This window comes from Martes martes (assembly GCF_963455335.1).
Source record: "Martes martes genome assembly, chromosome: 8".
Lineage (NCBI taxonomy): Eukaryota > Metazoa > Chordata > Mammalia > Carnivora > Mustelidae > Martes > Martes martes.
Genome location: NC_137895.1, coordinates 65,012,284 through 65,032,385, shown reverse-complemented (window position 1 = coordinate 65,032,385; position 20,102 = coordinate 65,012,284). Strand labels below are relative to the sequence as shown.

At 40.8% G+C, this 20,102-nt stretch overlaps 1 protein-coding gene across 3 annotated transcripts in view; it reads right to left on the bottom strand.

Moving 5' to 3' along the window:
* Positions 1-20,102, bottom strand: part of TMTC1 (transmembrane O-mannosyltransferase targeting cadherins 1) — a gene marked incomplete at its 5' end in the record, with an annotated part of 261,097 nt that overhangs the window by 21,211 nt on the left and 219,784 nt on the right. For all 3 annotated transcript variants that reach the window (XM_080811049.1, XM_080811048.1, XM_080811050.1), the window contains one exon: positions 11,831-11,939. In XM_080811049.1, the coding sequence (XP_080667175.1) occupies positions 11,831-11,939 (109 nt within the window). The remainder of the gene's footprint in view (positions 1-11,830; positions 11,940-20,102) is intronic.

The following is a 20,102-nucleotide window of genomic DNA, read 5'->3' as shown; positions in this document are numbered from 1 at the left end:
TCAGCATGAAATCACTTTGAGGGCGATGGTTAAAATGGGCAGCCTGCAACCATGGGCTCCTCTCCAAGGCTCAAGCATTTTCAGTAGGGTGGAAAGAAAATGGGCCTTGGGGGAGAGACAAAACACAGTCAACGTCTCCACTTTTTACATGCTGTAATTACCCAACATGACATGCTTTTTACCTCAGGGAAGGGAAAGTGAAGAGCACATCTTTGGAAAAAGCAACTCAACTGTAATTTATTCTCGTGGGCTAACTGAAATGTTCGGAAAACTTCTTGTAGTTCAAGTTGCAGCAACTAGGAGGACAAATGGGCACGGGCTTAATGCAGCCATCCTCAGACTTCATGGTTTTGAGATCCTTTTGTACTCTAAAAATTACTGAGGACCCCCCAAAGAGCTTTGTTTATGTGGGCTATATCTATCACTATTCACCACGATGGACATAAAGCTGAGAAATACAAAAAATATTTATAGTTTACTTAAAACACAATAAACTGAACCATAATACATTTATATAAAAAATAAAAAAAATACTTTTCCATAGCAAAAAAAAAACCCAAACTAGTGAGAATACTGGCATTATTCCATATTTTTACAAATCTCTTTAATGCCTGGCCTAATAATAGAAGACAGATGGATCCTCATATCTACTTTAATGCTAGTCTATTTTTTTAAGATTTAATTTATTTATTTCAGAGTTGGGGGAGGGGCAGAGGGAAACAATCCCCAAGCAGACTTCCTGCTGAGCATGGAGCCTGACTCAGGGTTTGATCTCAGGACCCATGAGACCATGATCTGAGTTAAAACCAAGAGTTGGACACCCAACTGACTGAGCCACCTAGGTGTTCCTGTGCTAATCTTTTTTTTTTTTTTTTAGGATTTTATTTATACATTTGACAGACAGAGATAACAAGTACGCAGAGAGAAGAGAGAGGGAAACAGGCTCCCCGCCGAGCAGAGAGCCCGATGTGGGGCTCAATCCCAGGATCCTGAGATCATGACCTGAGCTGAAGGCAGAGGCTTTAACCCACTGAGCCACCCAGGTGCCCCTGCTAATCTATTTTTATGATTTTAGTTGAAGTATATGAAGAAACATAGACATTTAACTGGAAAGTGGGAGAACTTTTTTAAGTTTTATTTACTTATCTGACAGAGATCATAAGTAGGCAGAGAGGCAGGCACAGAGGGCGGGGGGGAGGCAAGGGGGAGAGCAGGCTCCCTGCTGAGCAGAGAGCCTCACGTGGGGCTCGATCCCAGGACCCTGAGATTATGACCCGAGCCAAATGCAGAGGCTTTAACGCACTGAGACACCCAGGCGCCCCAGCAGGAGAACATTTTAATGTCTTTTCGTAATTGTAAATACATCATGGAGCCTCTAAAAAAATACTGTACACTCATGAGAGAATGAGAGTAAAAAAAGGCAAATTACTTGTTAATAGTATTATGAAAACTGCATTGACCTTCTTGAATCTCAGGGGTCCCCAGTCAACACTTTGTGAACAGCTGGTTTAATGAATGGCCCATAACAGGTACTTAATGTATAGAAGGTATAAGATGTGATATTTGAAAGTGGTGAAGGACCTACAGAGATTGGGATGGAAAGTTCTCCTAGTACCCTGACACCGTGGTCATGCACCTGAATTGTTTTCTAGAAGTATTTTCATTCTGGTCAATGATATGAGCATACATAGCTATAAGGTATTTCCCATTAGTCCCATGTCTTTATTTGCAATGATGAACCTGGGAAGTTTAGGAGCAATGGATGTTTAAACTCATGTCAATGATTTCTCTAAGAAATTTTAAAATATGGCAGTTCAAAATACAGAGCAGGGGCGCCTGGATGGCTCAGTTGGTTAAGCGATTGCGTTTGGCTCAGGTCATGATCCCAGAGTCCTGGGATCAAGCCCCGCATCAGGCTCCCTGCTCAGTGGGGAGCCTGCTTCTCCCTCTCACTCTGTTACTCTGCCTACTTGCACTCTCTCTCTCACTCTCTGTGTCAAATAAATAAATAAAATCTTAAAAAAAAAAAAAACAAACAGAGAGTAGAGGTGCCTGCTTTCTCACCCTCTCCTTTGCTTTTATTTTCTTTACAAAACAGTTCTTCCACCTATCAGTCCTCAGCAGGGACATTCATAAGAAACAAGCTGCCAATATTTGATGTCTAATTCTCTTTCTTATCCAACCAAAATGAACCAAGTAACTTGTCATTTCTCCTCACCAAGGAAATGGTAGGTCTTTCTTAATCTTGATTTTTTTTTTTTAATCACCCAGCAGATTGTGATCAACACTACTCTGTGATAATTTATGCAAAGGATAATCACTTTAAAGAGGAAATGCCAAGAATCATTAAAGAAAAGCTAAAAGTATGATGAGAGTAAGCAATTACAGGTGTATAACACTGTCAGGAGACCACAAAAAAGGGGGGGAGCCACATTTGCAGAGAACTGCAGTTCCCCCTTCCCCCATCTCTAAACTCTTCTCACACCATTTGTCCTCATTCTCTGCACTTCCAGGCATACGATTTTCTATTAGAGGAAGAGATCCCACTCTTCTTCACCCCAGAGCCTTCATGTGGTCTATTCCCTCTAGCCAGAAAGCTTTTCCCATTCTTTTTTTTAAAATCTTGTTGATATCTAAAAGTTCTTCAGGTAGCTGATTAAATGCTGCTCTTTGGCCACTGCCCCTGCCCCCCACGTGCCCCTTCCCACATTCTCATGGGTACATCCTCTTCACACATTTGTCACAATGGTGTTAGATATTGGGGAGGGGGCTATAGTTCTTTGCTCAGGAGTAGCCTTCCCTTCCAGACTCTAAGTTCCACGAGGATAAGGCCTGTACTTTATTAGTTCAACAATCTCTAGTGTTCAGGGTACCTAGATGTTCAATAAATATGTGCTGAATAATCAAATCAATAATTCTTAAAGTAAGGTCTGGTTCAAGTTGGCCTGGCCACAATGCAACAGTATATGTGGCTGACCTGACCCAAAAGATGGCAGAAGGAGAAAAGCTGATTCTAGACCATCCACTCTTGGTCTATTCTCCTAATTTATATTTTACTTTTCCAATTTTCTTTTCATTCTTGTATCCGGTGAAGTCTTCTCTCAAAATACATTAAATAAAAATATCTTAAGTGTTATAAAATTAACTGAGTTTTTCAATAGCCTATAAACCTGGGGCTAGCAATAATTTACAATGGGTCAGAGTCATAAGCAGTGTTAATTTTTTTTCCCCTTTACTGTTAGTGTAATGCAACCTATATCATCACTCATGAGAGTAGGCTGTTTAAAAATGATGGTTGGTTTATAAAAGTTTACAATCCTATCTGTGAAGCTGGAGTACAGCCAGTTCTGAGTAGTATGGAGAACCAGAAGAGAACAGTAAGCCCAAGACCACCTTGACTTTAAATCTAAGAATTTATTTTCTGTTCTCAGTTTTCTTGACTTCTTTGCTGCAGCAGACAGACACAGGCATCAATTTTTTTGCAGATTCTTTTAGGTATCTCACTTCTATGACAACTAACCCTTTGTGGTTTCCTCTATCACTTCTCTTCTCCTTTCCCCCTCCTTCCACACCCAACCTCATTGACTATGGCCCATTACTGCAGTCCAGTCATAGGACGTCAGGGTCATACAGCCAAAGAGCAGTGCCAAGGAGTCAAGAAAGCAGGCTCCAGTCCTGGTCCTGACACTAGTTATCTGTATGACCTTGAGGAGCACCTAATTCAGTACACACCATATTTTTCTCTGTAAAATGAGAAGGTTAAAAAATTCTTCAAGTTTTTTTTTTTCACATGCTATTCTTCATTTTCCCCTCAGAGAAATAAGCTACTCATAATGTGGTTTCATTTATTTGAAGTCCTAAATCCACCTTCCCAGCCCTAATTTCCTTCACTGCCATCTGTCCACACATTATTTCCACTTAAATGTTCCACTAACATTCAACATTTAAAGGCTGTACACTGCTGGGAGCAGAGGATATGGGTACCACTCTTTAGAAAGGCAATTTAGTAACATACCTCAAGAGCAATTTAGTAAGGTATCTCTGAAATATGATGATACTCTTTTGATATGGGAACTCTACTTCTAGGAATCTATGATTAGAAATGATTCAAAATATTGTTTTAAAAAAGCCGTAAGAAAGGAAAAGTTCACTGTCCTCCCAACACACACGTATGCATGCACACATGAAACCAAGTGACCAAAATTTGGGGTATTATTATGTAAATCACAATGTATAATTTTGATAACTAGTAAGTAGCCATTAAAATGGTATAATCAAGGCTGTCTAGCACCACGAAAACAGGTATAGTATGTTTAATTTAATAGCAAGTGAAAAAGAATAGGATACAAATTACATGTGAATTGAAGTATGAAAACAAAATAAGTATATTGAAAGACATGCAGGATATTAAAAAAATATTCGTTATTTCTAGATATTACATTATTAATAAAAGGTATATTTTATCTTCTCTTTTTCATACGTTTCATTTACATTTTCATATTACTTGTGTAATTGAAAAGGAATGTGGAAGTGAATCTCATTTCCACCCTTTCTAAAATCTCCCTCCTCCTTGGCTTCCCCATGGTGCTCAGTGGTCATGTGTCTTCTCGCTGTTAGGTGCTTGACCCTGGAATTTTTTTTTTTTTTTAAGATTTTATTTATTTATTTGACAGAAAGAGAGAGAGCACAAACAGGGGGAGTAGCAGGCAGAGGGAGAAGGAGAAGCAGGCTCCCCATTGAGCAGGGAGCCCGATGTGGGGCTCGATCCCAGGACCCTGAGATTATGACCTGAGCCGAAGGCAGAGGCTTAACCAACTGAGCCACCCAGGTGCCCCACTGACCCTGGAATTTTTAATTTTCTATTTTCTTTTCCTTTCAGCCTTCACATACAAACAGTTCCTAAATACAAAGGGATTCTTTTTCCACAATAACGTCTGTCCATGCCCACACTTTGTTCCAGAAAGGAGGCTCTCCACTACTCATGCCAGAATGCATTTAAAAGCCTCCTCAAAATACTCCACATGATTTTCTCCCTCCCAGGTTTTAAAACCTTTTCCTTTGAGACTTGCCTTTGCTCCTTATTACCTATCAATTTCAAATCGGGGCTCCATTGTGAGCCTTAAAAGGCTCGCATGTAATGCCTTTTCAGCTTAACTCATTTTTCAAATTTTCCCTCTTTAAATTCTCTACTGTGCCCCGAAAGAATTACTTTTTACTTTTGGATTCCAACAGAATGATGAACAAAATATTAGTCCCAGGCAAATCCTACAAGAGGTTACTACACTCCAGGTTCTACTGGCAGTGAGGATGGGAGATGGGGTCAACAGACAGCAGTATGCTTACTGTAAGAGCAAGGATGGCAAATGAAACCTGTTGGGGGTGGGTTCCCCCCCCCCTTAGATTGTATTTATTTGTGTGAGAGAGAGAGCACAAGCAGAGGGGAGGCACAGAGGCAGAATGAGGCTCCCTGCTGAGCAGGGAGCCCAATGCGGGACTCGATCCCAAGACCCCAGGATCATGACCTGAGCCTAAGGTAGCCACTTAACCTACTGAGCCACTCAGGCCCCTCACTGTTGTTTTCTAATAGAATCACATCCTCCAATCAGGGGAAGGATTTCAGCAGGTTTCTGACAAAGCGCCTCACAACATCCTCATAGATAAGATGAGGTGAGCTAGATGATAACATGATTGGTTAAATGAAACAACAATTAAATAACTGTACCTAAAGAGTCTCAGGTAAAAGAGAGGTCAACCTGGCAAGAAGATCCTACAGACACAATGCAGGTCTCTGCAACATTTTAAAATCAAAAACATAAATAAGTAACTGGAAGCTATTTTTATTTAATTTACCAAGTGAAATATCTGGGAAGGGTAGTTAATATAAAGATGGCAGAAAAGGGACAAAAAGTCCTAGAACACCTGAAATCTCAGACTGATCACAAAGAAGTTGAAATTAAATACAGATAAAGATGAGTCCTTTCAGCCAATTATAAAAACATGCCTTCAGCATGGGTGAGGCTTGCATTAACAAAGATTCACAGGTTATAGGGACTTGAGTTGACTGTTTCCAATGTGAGCCAGAGTGCCATGCGGTTGCCAAACAACCAGCAGAACTCATTTCAGGGCGACATTTAGCAGACACCCAGGATGTCAAGCCAGGAAGTATTTCTATTCCACCCTGAACTTGCTGAACTACAGTTTAATACGGGGAGCCATCCTGTCATAGAGAAAGTAGATCGTCCAGAGGCTATGCAAAGCAACATGACCAGAAGCCAAGAATCTGGAAATCAGGGTAAGAAAGAAACAAGGTGAAAGAAAAGAGGTTAGCTTAGGAAAGGGGTGATTAGAGAAGTGATAACACAACTGCGCCCAACAAGCTCTCCGTCAGACGGAGCTCAAAGGGAGCCAATTACAGGATGACTCACTTTAGCTCAGTACAGGACAGTTTTCTGTCATTAGATTGGCCCACAACAACAGTGTGCATGGGCCATGCATGTGTCTGGTGACACTGGAAGACAGCCTGCTCCGTGAAGGGATGGGCTCACAAGTGTGTTACAGAGTGGCCAAGGTTTGCAGTCCTTGCTTTCATATACTCTGGGAGTCTGAGATTCTGGAATGCTTTAAATAAGGTTGTGCCACCAAAAAATGAATCCATTTACTACCAAAGAATGTTAAGCTGGGTGGATTCTCTCTACCAGTTTCTCTGTGCCTTGCTTGTGCCTCTGAAGCACTCTTTTATTCCTGAAGAATTCAAAACATGAAGACAAGCTGTTGAAAGTCAGAGAGGAAAGGCAATCCTGAGTTATGCCCAACAGCTGTTCTGTCCCTTTGATGTTAAAAATCAATTGCCCAAAGGAGCAAAAGAGAAAACTTTTCAATCTTTCAATTACATTCTTAGATCTCATAGCATTTTACATTCGAACCTAGAGCAGGAAAGCCTGGTTAAAAAAAAACAAAGAAAAAGAAAAAAAAGTGACCCTTATATGGGAGGAAAGATCATGATTGTAGTCATTCTTTGTTCTTCTTGAAAATTGTTCGTAACTTCAACCATGTGACACATAATAACTCTACTCCAATTTACCGCTGTGGTTCACGAAAATTAAATTTATCACACAGCTGATTTTAAATAAGGCATCTAACATACCTTAAACATGACAGAGGAAAACATATATATGTTGTCCTTTTTAAACTTCCACTTCCTATAAGATGTGTTAATAGCAAGATACTGCAGAATGGACTGTAGTACATTTTGAGATCACAGAACATTTTAATCATCTTTAGAGCAGTAACTTTTCATCAACTTGGAGCTCATTAATTTAGAAAGAAAACACAACTGAAGAAGGCAATTCACTTTCCACAATATTAACATGTTAATCCTTTATTTGTACAGAAACAATAGCACTAATTACAGTGGAACCTTATAGCATTCACTGAAATATTCATGAGCACTAAGGGCATGTATACTGATGAACACTGAGTAATGTACAGAATTCAATTGCTCTGTTGTACAACCAAAGCTCATATAACAGTGTATGTTAATTACACTTGGATTAAAAAAATGGTAAAAACCAGTTCAATAGCACTTAATTGACATGAAAAAAGATAATTTGACACACTCTTAAAATGTTAGCGCTATAGATGCAGTAAAGATAATTTAGAATATTTATCAATTTTCAGATTTGGAAACTGAGGCCCAGAGAGGTAAAGTACTCCTTACCCAAATCTGTGCAGTTGGTTAACTATGGAGAAAGGTCTAGAACCAGGTCTCCGAGCTCCCTGTCAAATGCTCTTAATATCACACTACGGAGTACCTGAATCTCAAAGAAAATCAAATCCAGACATGCTGTCTGAATGCCTGCATCATACAGTGAACTGTCCTAAACCCTAGAAAAGAAATGGGCATACAAAGACGATGCTGCTTTTCTTAAAGAAACTTACGGTCTTGTGAAGAAAACGAACCTGAAAAATTGTTTAAATTGTAGTTCCACATCTGAATTCAAGAAATAAAAATATGTGACTCTTTTGCACGTTGATGTGTGCTTCCATAAATATCATAGGAGCTCTATTCCCATGAGAAGGAGAGGTGGAGAAATGTTGGGGGAGGAAGTGGGAACTGAATTGGATCTTGAAAACTGAGGAGGATTTTTAAGGGGAGAAAGATAAGATGGCATTTTAGGAAGATGGAACTGTGTGACTAGATACACATTCTCGTATCGGCAAAGAGCTCCACGAAACATACTACGTTATCACTCGTATTAGGTAAGTGATAATGTCACTTAGCGTAAGGGCAGTTTTCATCAAGAGCAATTAAATGCTTATCATCTGTCCTGGTGAACTGGGAAAAAAGACAGGAGCTGGGAACAATGAATGCAGTATTTTATTTACAGCTGGCCCTTGAACAATGTGGGTTTGAACTGCGTGGGTCCACTTATGCACAGGCTTTTTTCAATAAACACAGGATAGCACTGTAAATATATGTTCTCTGGCTGATGATTTTCTTTTCTTTTCTTTTCTTTTTTTAAAGATTTTATTTATTTATTTGACAGACAGAGATCACAAGTAGGCAGAGAGGCAGGCAGAGACAGGAGGAAGCAGGCTCCCCGCTGAGCAGAGAGCCCGATGCAGGGCTCGATCCCAGGACCCTGGGATCATGACCTGAGCCGAAGGCAGAGGCTTTAACACACTGAGCCACCCAGGTGCCCCGGCTTATGATTTTCTTAATAACATTTTCTTTCTCTAGCTTCCTTGACTGTGAGACTACAGTATATTACACATACAATACATAGAATATATGCTAATAACTGTTTATGTTATTGGTAAGGCACCCAGTCAACAGTAAGCTGTTAGTAGTTCCGTTTTGGGGGAGTCAATATGTGGATTTTTGACTGCACAGGTGGTCAGCACCCCTACTCCCCACACTGTTCAAGAGTGAACTGTATTTGCTTACTTATACCTCATTATTCCACAAAGAAATTGAGGTAGCTTTAAGAATTGGAAATAAAACTTGAATAAAATAATTTAAGGAAAATGATAAGCCCGGAATAAAAGCAGCACCTACAGAAAAGAAGACTATATAGTCCGGATGGCTGTTAGTCAGAGGCTGGGGGAAAAGGAGATGGAAATAGAGTTGACCCTTTTTAGTGTTTACAAGATTTTTCCTGTGTTAGATTAAAAATAAAGCAAAAAAACTTTCAATTCAGAAGCAGAACTTTTCCCAATACTGAGAGAGAAATTCTCCCGAGTCCTCATAAAGAAGACACTGCATGAGGTAGTAAGTGCTGTTCCCCAGCCTATCCCTGATTCTATGGTTATGAAGAGTAATTGCACATGGTGGTCCTCATACTACCACTCAGTGCAGGACAAACACATCACATTTGGGTATGATCAATTACAAAACAGTGTGGCCTACATGCTTAGTCCTCCCATAATATAAGAGGAAAATACAGAATATGTACTGGATTGGAGGGACTATATATCCTTCAGTTCATATAGATTCATTTATTCACTCAAAATTTATTGATTGCATACAATGTGAAGGACATGGGAATACAGCCATGAATAGAAGGGATGGTCACTCTCATGAGTTAAATAGTCTAGTGGTGGGAGAAGGATCATAGACAAACATGTTAGGAGAACCTGGGCGGTTCAGTCATTTAAGCATCTGCCTTTGGCTCCAGTCATGATCCCAGGGTCCTGAAATGGAGCCCCACACCCAGCTCCCTGCTCAGCGGGGAGTCTGCTTCTCCCTCTATGCACCAACCCCCACCCCCAGCTCATGCTCTCTCACAAATAAATAAAAGAAATCTTAAAAATATATGTGTGTTGGATGATGATAAATACTATTTGGGAAAAATAAGGCAGGACAAAGTGACAGAGAACATGATGGGCAGTGTGAGACTGGCAATTACAAAGGGTAATCACAGACAACCCCTCTGACCGGGCAATGTTTGCACAGAAACCAGTGTGATAGGAGGAAGGATACTCTAAGATGTCTGGTAGAGAAGTGCTGCAGGCAAAGGGAACAGTTGGTGCAAAGGCTCCAAGAGAGAAGCATGCTTGGCAAGTCTGAGTAATGGCAAGACACCCAGCCAGGCAAAGGCAGGGGAAAGGTCCTATGAAAATGAACGAAACAGGATGAGCTGAGAAAAAGGAGCAATGGCAGAATCAATCTTTGCTTCAGAAATCTCCTACTGTGTCTGCTTCAACACAAGCCAAAGGTAGTTGAGGACAGCCAGTGTATACCATACACAGAACATGACCATCCTCCTGTCCGCTTAACCACTGTGCTAAAATAGCACGGAAATCACCCACCACAGGCATGGGCTTTTGTCTAAAGCCCAACTACACTACATGGACAATAGCAGAGCATGAAAACTAAGCTTATCATTTCTGACACTTAAATATCCACAGAAAATTCTAAATTGGCATCCTGGTGAAACTGCCAAAGTTTTTTTGAATATAAATCGCACCTCTATGTAACTAACATTCATCACATTTAAGCCAACAGAATGCTACAGGGCATCTTTGGAAGGTGCTGACTTTGATTTTAAAGACAGTCTGGGGGCGCCTGGGTGGCTCAGTGGGTTAAGCCTCTACTCTTGGCTCAGGTTGTAATCTCAGGGTCCTGGGATTGAGCTCCACATCGGGCTCTCTGCTCGGTGGGGAGCCTGCTTCCCTCTCTCTCTCTCTGCCTGCCTCTCTGCCTACTTGTGATCTCTCTCTCTGTCGAATAAATAAATAAAATCTTTAAAGACAGTCTGGCAATTGTGTGAGAGCAGAATCTACTGTCTACTGAAGGCACTCATGTGTGCCAACAGAACAGTATCATCAATTTAGAGAAGACAATTTATGTTTGTTTCCCCTTAGCAGGCGACATGCATCCAGGACACTGAAAAATAGTATCCAATCATTTAGACACAAGTAAAGAGAAGGAGGGGAAGAAAAATATCCCTTTATGCCACCAGAAATGTTTGTCTCTTCGGAGCCTGTTCTATAAGCCTCATGTGATCCTTTAACAGGTACTGAGACACAAGATCTATTAAGATTATCAATAATTGGTTGCATATTGAGTTTGGAGATCTGAGTCCATCAGCAATTCCCCAGAAAAATTAAGTAAATAGCAATAAAATAAGCAAATATTGTGCATTTTTCATTCATTCATTCATTTTATTTTAAATTCTTAGAGGTTTTTTAAAAAGATTTTATTTATTTATATGAGAGGGAGAGCATAGAGGGAGTGTAAGAGGGAGAAGCAGACTCGCCACTGGGCAGAGAAACCGATGTGGGGCTCAATCTCAGGACCCTGAAATTATGACCTGAGCCAAAGGCAGATGCTTAACTGATGGAACCACCCAGGCACCCCCCTTTTATTTTTTTAAATTATTTATTTATATGTCAGAGAGAGAGAGAGAGAGCACACAAGCAGGAGGAGTGGCCTGCAGAGGTTGAGAAGCAGGTTCCCTGAGAGCCTGATATGGTGCTCGATCCCAGGACACTGGGATCATGACCTGAGTGGAAGGCAGACACTTAACCAACTGAGCCATCTAGGTCTCTTGTGTATTGCTCTTGACAGATTCTGTCTCAAAGTGACACAGAATACATCAATGACCTCTAATGGACCATCTGTGTCTAAAGGCTACCTTCACTAGACCAGGAGTATTGGAGTAAGAAAGCTACACTTGTCATTTCAAGAAGAAAACTGACATAGAGATTGGTTGTCCAATATGAGTTTACAAATTGAACCATTAATATCAAAATCTAGATAATATCAGTGTATACATTCAACAGGAAAAATTTTTAAAAATATGTGAAGTTCAAAGGACACAGTTACCTGCTCGGCCAACAATGAAGCTAAGCTAGAATACGCATCTGCAAACTCGGGACCGTATTTAATGGAGTCCTTCAGCAAGGTGATAGCCTCTTCTTTTTTCTCCTGGGACCTAGAGATTATACAGAGGGAAAAAAACAACATCTTTTAATAACACTTTGTTTAAATCCTCTGATTAGACGCTGAGATCTCATTTCTTTTAGCAAAAATAACCTGATTCCCTCTGGATTTCATTGCAAATGAATTAAACTGGATTGTCTCAAGGTGCCAATAGTTTCTGCTTCTGAATTCTCAGTGGAAAGAGATGTAAATGACGCTGCAGTTTATTCACTGATATTTCTACCTTCTCTTTCCTGCTATGCACTTTCTTGTGAGCTTTAGTATTTTAAAAGTTTGTTAACCAGAAACCTCAACCCTCAGAGGAGCAATTGTAAAGGCATTCGTGGGAGCAGCTCACAATGATGTGGAAGGTGCGTTGAGCATCTGGACGATTAGCCACACCCCCACAGTGGCTGAGCCATTTCTCAGGGACAAGCCAGCCAAACTGCTCACATTAACCTGCGCTTTTATATCTAAGAGGCAATGATTTATACATAATATGTCAAGTTAGGAAATACTGTGCTATTGGCTGGCAAAGAATGACTATTTTATCATCAAAGTTTTATGGAAAATCTGGGCTGGTTCTGTTTTCTTCATTTTAGTCTTCTCCTCAAAGTGATTATTTCTGGTTCAGAGAGGACTCAAGGCCCCAGAATTATTACCAATATTTTGGGTGGCAGTTCTCTTTCCTGCTAGTGCCACAGGGGAGGCACGTGGCCATTATCCTGATATATCAGTATTTTTTTTTTTAAAGAATTTATTTATTTATTTGACAGACAGAGATCACAAGCAGGCAGAGAGGAAGGCAGAGAGGCAGGCAGAGAGAGAGAGGAGGAAGCAGGCTCCTTGCTGAGCAAGAGAGCCCGATGCGGGGCTCGATCTCAGGACCCTGCGATCATGACCTGAGCTGAAAGCAAAGGCTTTAACCCACTGAGCCACCCAAGTGCCCCCTGATATATCAGTATTTTTAAAGCCAAAAACACACACACTGGCAGTGATCAACTTTGCTACTAATACAATTTCACAAACACTGACCACTTGCCAAGTGCTAGGCATTGTAACTGGTAAAACAAGTGGAATGAAAAACCAGATAAACAAGAATCCCTGAACTGTAGAGAGCACAGCCTAAGGGTCCCCCTCCCCCCATCTTTACTGGGTACCAATATAGAATTGTGTGCTTCTGTTTTCACTATTTAGGGTCAACGATCATTTACTTGGCAATGTACCTTAGGCTCTGGTAAATTTTCACAAAACAGGTATTAATTTTCACAACAATCCCATACAGCAGGTGTTCATTGCCCTATCATATTAATTTTTTTAATAAGAAAACTTGGGATTCAGAAAAGCTGAGTGACTCATCCAGTTGATATAACCAGTCTTCTGGATGGAGAGCCAGTGCTCGTCCATCACACCCTATGTGCTTCTTCTAACTACTTAGAAACCCACCTCTTAATGACCTTGCTGCTCAATGTATGATTCATGCACCAGTATCATCCACCTCACCAGGAGCTCATTAGAAATGCAGAGCCTCCAGCCCCATCCGGACCTCCTGAATTGAACCCTACATTCTAAAAAGATTCTCTAGTAATCTGTTCGCACACTGAGATTTCAGCAGAATTGCTCCATAAATTAGCCAAGGCAGCTCAGCGTAGCTCCTGCTGCAAAACCCCACGGTTTGGGTCTCTGTACAATGAAGATCTGGAGAGGGAAAACCAATATTGACTCCATGAGTCTGAGTTCCAAGTGCTAGAAGCAGCATGCTACAAGGCAAGTTTACCTGGCAAAGAGTCTTCTATCATAGACCTTGAAAACACAAAAGTCATGTTTCCAGCACAAGCCTTGCATTCAATTTAGCCAACATCTACCATCGGTCTACTACATGTTAGCTATTTCCCAAGGGAGGTGGCTGTCCATGCTATCCTCTTCTTACTGGGGGTGAGCTAACTCCTACTGGGCTCCTCTTGGTGCCCAGTCCTGCCCTTGAGAACCAGGCATAACACCTGTGTGCTTCACTGGATTATTTTGGGGATGTGGCTCGAAAGTTGCAGGGTTATAAGAAATGTGCACCACAGCTCTCTTAGTGATTTTTTTTTTAAATGGATTCATTCATTTAGTCAACAAACATTTAAACAGTGTCTATGAGACTCTATGGAAGTCCACTAGGTTTATGTACTCCTGGGTTTCTAATCTAAAATATACCCTGAAGCACTTCCTCCATAGGCACATGTAAATGCAAGCTTCTTTTTTAATCCTGGTCATTTGACTATTGACTTCATGATTAGCAGAACTCTTCCTCCGAGGACTTCATAAATTTTTAAAAAGACTTATTTATTTATTTTAGAGGAGAAGGACTGAAGCGGGGGCAAGAGAGTCTCCTGATATGGGGGGCTCAACCTCATGTCCCAGAGACCACAACCTGAGCCAAAACCAAGAGTTGGATGCTTACCCAACGGCACCCCCTAAACTCCCCACAAAAACTTCATTAATTTGGAAATCCTCCCAAAATCCAGAAGAAGATTCAGACTTAGGAAATTAAGGCTGAAGATTAAGCCCTGCAGGATATAATTGGGCTAGGATATTCTTCAGAATCAGCAGGAAAAAAACCTACAACAATTTGATAGTAAAAATTCAGTGATTTTCATTTGTCATGGCTCACATCAGTTAGAAAGGCAGCTTAAACCTTTTATATATGAACTTGGTGAGATTAATTACCACTTAATGCAGCCTAGGAATCTAAACACTTGAGGCTGTCCATTAACATTCACAGGACACAGCGGAAAAGTTAGCAACAAAGCTCCTCACACGAAACTTAATTCTTTATGAAAAACTCTATCTCTATTAATCTCTTGAAGGATGGACACATTTTCAGAAAAATATCTCACCATGTAATTTGGGTTAGTACAGGAGGACTGCAAGATGCAAAGATAAGACTTTTCCTCTTGTCTCTGCACTCTTGGATGATTCTGCTTTTCCCTGGGAGCCTTCAAGAATCATTAGACACCAAGAGGTGTCAGGCACATGCCACTTTTAACACATACTTAAATTTTTTTTTTTTTAACAAAACCCTGAGAAACTCATAAGCAGTAATTTTGCTGTTTTTGTTTCTGAAAGGGAGAGAAACAGTGGGGAGAGACGGTTCCTCTGCAGTGTCTCTTTTGCTCAGCCTTTGGTGGGAGCTTATGAAATAGGCGTGGTTTTGATATAGTAACTTAGAGCAGATAATTCATCTCCACAGGATCTTCTCTGGTCATATAGTACCATAATTACCACATGAGAACTGAACTTCATTTCAGTCTGATTCTGGTTTCAGAGGCATCCCTTTCCCTATCCACATTACAGCTCATGTTTCTCTACTAACTGTCTCATACTAATTAAAACATGGCAGCAATACTCCTGGAATTCTCTCAATCAGACTGTGCCTTACTTAGTTCTGCTTGTTCACACCTTTGTTCCCAACCTGTTTCTAGTTCCCTCTTTCTTCTCCTTCTACTACATGCAGACAACTGACCGACACATTTTTTCTAGAGCACTGCCTGCAACACATTCCTTTATATAAAAATCGTCATTGAGGCCTGGCTGCGTACAGATAGACTGTTTAAAACCTTCCAAAATGTGGTTCTGAGCAACATTCCAAACATAACCATGTACCCACTGGTCCAGCCAGACTACATTGGCATTTATCTTATAGAACCTGAGAGATCACCGACTCCACTACTTTTCTACCCTGTGTACCTGAAAATCACTTCAAGTGCTTTCAAAAAGACCTTGGTGTTCCTAGGGTGGGCCTCCTAATAGGAAACACACAATGAGAATATGACAGCCATTCAGATTTGAGAATTATGGGTATAATTCATCCTCCTTAATTTATAGCGGGGAAGAGGGTGAGATTCTAACAGCGTTGGTGATTTGCCCTGGTCCACGCAGGAAGGCCGGCCTCCCAGAGGGACAGTTGCTCTTTGTTTTTCAGCTCAACATTCCAAAGAGTATCTGGACTCCAGCTCACTTTTCTTCTCCAAGGCCCTGGCGCAGCACAGAGGAGCCCCTGCCCCTGCCTCGTGGAGGGGGGTATGTCTGTCCACCTGTGAGTAGGCCATGCAAGCAAGTTGTCAATAGTTCCCACTTCCCAGTAGCTGTTTGCTGAACATTTACTCTCTGCTAAGGACACAGTAAGTGAATCTTTTGCATTCTTTATTTTAATTCTCAAGTATAATGAATTAGGCATAACTACTGCCATTTTTAAGATTCTGAAAACAACACCAGCAACCAACACCTGGATAAAATAAACAGCTTTGGAGAGCTAAGTGACGTGTGCCCAGCACACAGCTACTGTGACACCAGGATTCTCACCTAGAACTTCGAATCTGTCCTGTTCCACTAGCTGGCCACACTCAGCACGTCTGCGTTCACTCTCTTAAATGTTAGGTGCTCTGAGACAATTACTAGGTTTTAAGCTCCTTCACAGACAAGACCCATGTCTTATTAATCTTACTTCTTTTATCCCAGTGATCTGTACATAGTAGAAATTCAGTAATTGTTAAATTAACTTAAAAAAAAAAACCATGGTTTTACTACTCTCTTATTCTTAATCTTTGTAAATCTTAAATAAGCATTTCAGTATCCCAATGAATTAGAGGTGGATAATAATATCATCCATTTTATATCTCCATTTTACAGTTCTTTCAATATTACGGAAGTAATTCTAAAGAAGACAGAAGCATCCCAAGCTTAAGAATCATAAGAAAATGACAAATATAGTTTTTATTTATTGAGTATTTCCTCCTTACTAGGTATGATTTAAGCAGCCTCTCTACCTTAACTCTGTTTAGTGGTTAAAAGCACAAATTCAAAACCCAGAAGGACTGGCTTTGAATTCTACTTCTACCATTTACTGTTGTATTTCTTTAGGCAAATTATCAGACCTCCCTGTGTCTCAGGTACACGGTAAGTACTGTGTATGCTTTGGCTTTTATTAGCTTATTTAATGTTTCCAAAATCACTCATTACAACCTATCTCCTTTTTTAAAAAATTAATTTTTAAAAACAAGAAGAATGTAATATCCTCTTACTTTATTACAAAAGTAATATACTTTCAGGGTATGTGGGTGGCTCAGTCGGTTAAGCGTCTGACTCAATTTTGGCTCAGGTCATGATCTTACGGTTGTGGGATTGAGCCCCAAGTCAGGCTCTGCAATCAGCATGGAGTCTGCTTGGGATTCTCTGTCTCTCTCTCTCCCTCGGCCCTCCCCTGCTCACGCTCTCTTTCTCAAATACATAAACAAAATCTTTTTTTAAAAAAGTAATATACTTCCATATTTCAAACTATTCACAGAAAATTAAAGCTAGGGGCACCTGGGTGGCTCAGTGGGTTGAGCCTCTGCCTTCGGCTCGGGTCATGGTCTCAGGGTCCTGGGACCGAGCCCCACATCCGGCTCTCTGCTCAGCAGGGAGCCTGCTTCCCACCCCCACCCCGTCTGCCCCTCTGTCTACTTGTGATCTCTGTCAAATAAATTTTTTAAAAAATCTTTTATAAAAAATAAATTAAAGCTAGACATCAGAGTGATCTTTTTCTCTGATACCACAATAATCTTTTTAAAGATTTTATTTATTTGACAAAGAGAAAGAGCATGCACAAATGGGGAGAGGGGCAGAAGGAGAGGAGGAAGCAGAGTCCCCACTGAGCAGGGAGCCTGATGTGGAACTCGATCCCAGAACTCTGGGATCATGACCTGTGCCAAAGGCAGACGCTTAATTGACTGAGACATGCAGGTCCCCCGGGTTTTTAATACAATTTAAATCATCATTAAATACACAAATGAATACTTTGCACTAAATGTAAAATCACACCCCTAGCAAACAAGTCATTACCCCTGGAAACCTCATTCTAAGGCAACCACCCAGCTGACAAGGCCAAAATGAATAAAGGAGAGTGTCTGCATTTTTAGGGGTGATTGCTAAAAGTGAATATTTGGGCAAGAAAGAATCAGGAGCCATTTTGAGCCTCTCCTTTAGTAAAGCCAGGAAAGCTTCTTAGAAAAGAAAGGTTTAGGCACTAACTCCATGTGAAAAGATTAAAAAAAAAAAAAAAAAAAGAGGCAGAAAATTTCAAATAGACATTATAAAATTTCTTAATAATGGGAATTACTATGCTCTGACAGTACAGATCACCCCCGGGCCAGCATTAGACAGCATTAAAGCTTCCTAATACATTCATTTTGGATCTATCAGAAGTAATTTGGGGAAATTTTCAGCGTAAGCCCCATCTATAGAGGACTACTCCGTTAGTCCATTTAGACTAAATTGACAGGTCAATTCAAAAGGAGAAAAATAAGAAAATAACATTTGCGTCTGAATTGACCAAGCATGTGATTGCTCTAACTCCACAGGTTCTCTGAATACAGAAAAAGTTTGCAATAAGTAGCCCATAACTAGTGAATAAACTGATAAAAATCAAACCTCAGCACATCTCCCATGGACAGACACCTCCGGTGAGAAGTTACAGAAAGGAACATTCTGAATCCCTTTGGAACTCATGTCACACAAAGAACTCCCACACAACTGCTGGGAGTTCAACCAGCACTGGTGGAACCATTAGGGAATCCCTAGGTAGGTGACATGAGCAGGTAAGGGTAAAACTGTCCCAGCGTGATAATGTTTATCACCTCTCGGCACCCTGTTTTTCTTTATTCACCAAACAAGGAAACATCAAGTGACTGGAGCAGCTGAGGACCAATGATCCTTCCTGGCCTAAAATACTTAGGTCTTCACTTTCCCCCAAGATTAATTGCCCTCAAATTTTAGTGCTCAAGAATCACTGGGTATTGGATAAAATGCAGAATCCCAGGCCTTCTAAGATACAGCAGGTCTGGGGTAGGGCCCAGAAATCATTATTCTCAATAAGCCCCTCAGGTGATTCCCTCAGGGTGGTCCTGAGTGTATGCTTCCGGAAACTCTGCCCTGGTTCTGTGTGGGATTTGCCTGTTCAACTGAACCTGGGTATAAGGCTAAATGGAAGAGGATGATGAAAGCCAGAAAATGAAAGAAGACTCACTGGGACAATCAGAGCCAAAAGAACAACCACAGTGGCCAGTTGACTTGGCCGGATGATGGACAGGCTGAAGGGGGGAGGGGGAGTGTGGTGGGGTGGAGGGGACTCTGAGAAAGACTGCTGTTGGAAGAGGCAGTTTTCTTTCTTTGCCTCCACTCTGCATTCAGAGCCTGTGTCATCCATGCAGGCATCATAACATAAATAAAAATCTCCTAATATTCTGCAAGCAAAACTCTACTCTCTCAAGTTTCCCCCAGGAACTTCCAAAAGGCTAAAAGACTTGAGAAGGGCTTCCTGGGACCAATAACATCTTCATCATTGATTTCATGAGAGAAACATTAAGTAGAAATTAGATCTTGCTCATAATGTGCAAATTTTGCCATTAAACCTTTGTAGCTTCCCAGGGAATTTTCCCTTTGGTTATACAGTAGTGGGGCTGTTTTTCTTGTGTGGTAAGTAAAAACGCTTGCATCATCTCACTTTCCTGGCTCAGTCTCAATGACAGATATTTAGCGAAAGCAAATAAGGCTTCACCATATTTTCTTATAGTAATTAAGGACCCTTTAAGTTTGTCAATTTAGAAAACTTTTTGGATTCCTGTCTAAAATCTCGCGACACATTCATTTAAATGAAAAGCAGATGCTTGCTTTGAAAAAGTATTGACATTTTGGGAGAATTCAGGAAATGCCAGCAACAGAAATAAATGGATTTGGCAACCCACTTGGCAACAGTAAAATTTCCCGTAAACCACAGTGTGAACTTGGGAGTGCTGGGGAGCTCCCCTAGCTACAATTCCATGGTTGGGAGTGTTTTGTTGTTTGTTTTGTTGTTGTTGTCCCAAAATGATGTGTCTCACAAAGGAAAAAGATTATGATTTTGGAGGTGAGAGGTGGAGGGGGGACCCACAGAGTTGACCAGGTCTTCTGAAAAACAGAATTGTGAAAGTCAAATTGTAAGTATCTGACAGATGAGCTTTTCAGAACACACATGTTTTCAATGGTTCTACTATCTCTCCTATATAGAAAAAGAAGAGCATTGGGTCAGAGACTTTGTGTAGCCTCTTTTATGTTCATTCAAGTTTACTGAGCACATCTCTGGGCAATGCTGTGGAAATATAGCATTGGGTTTACA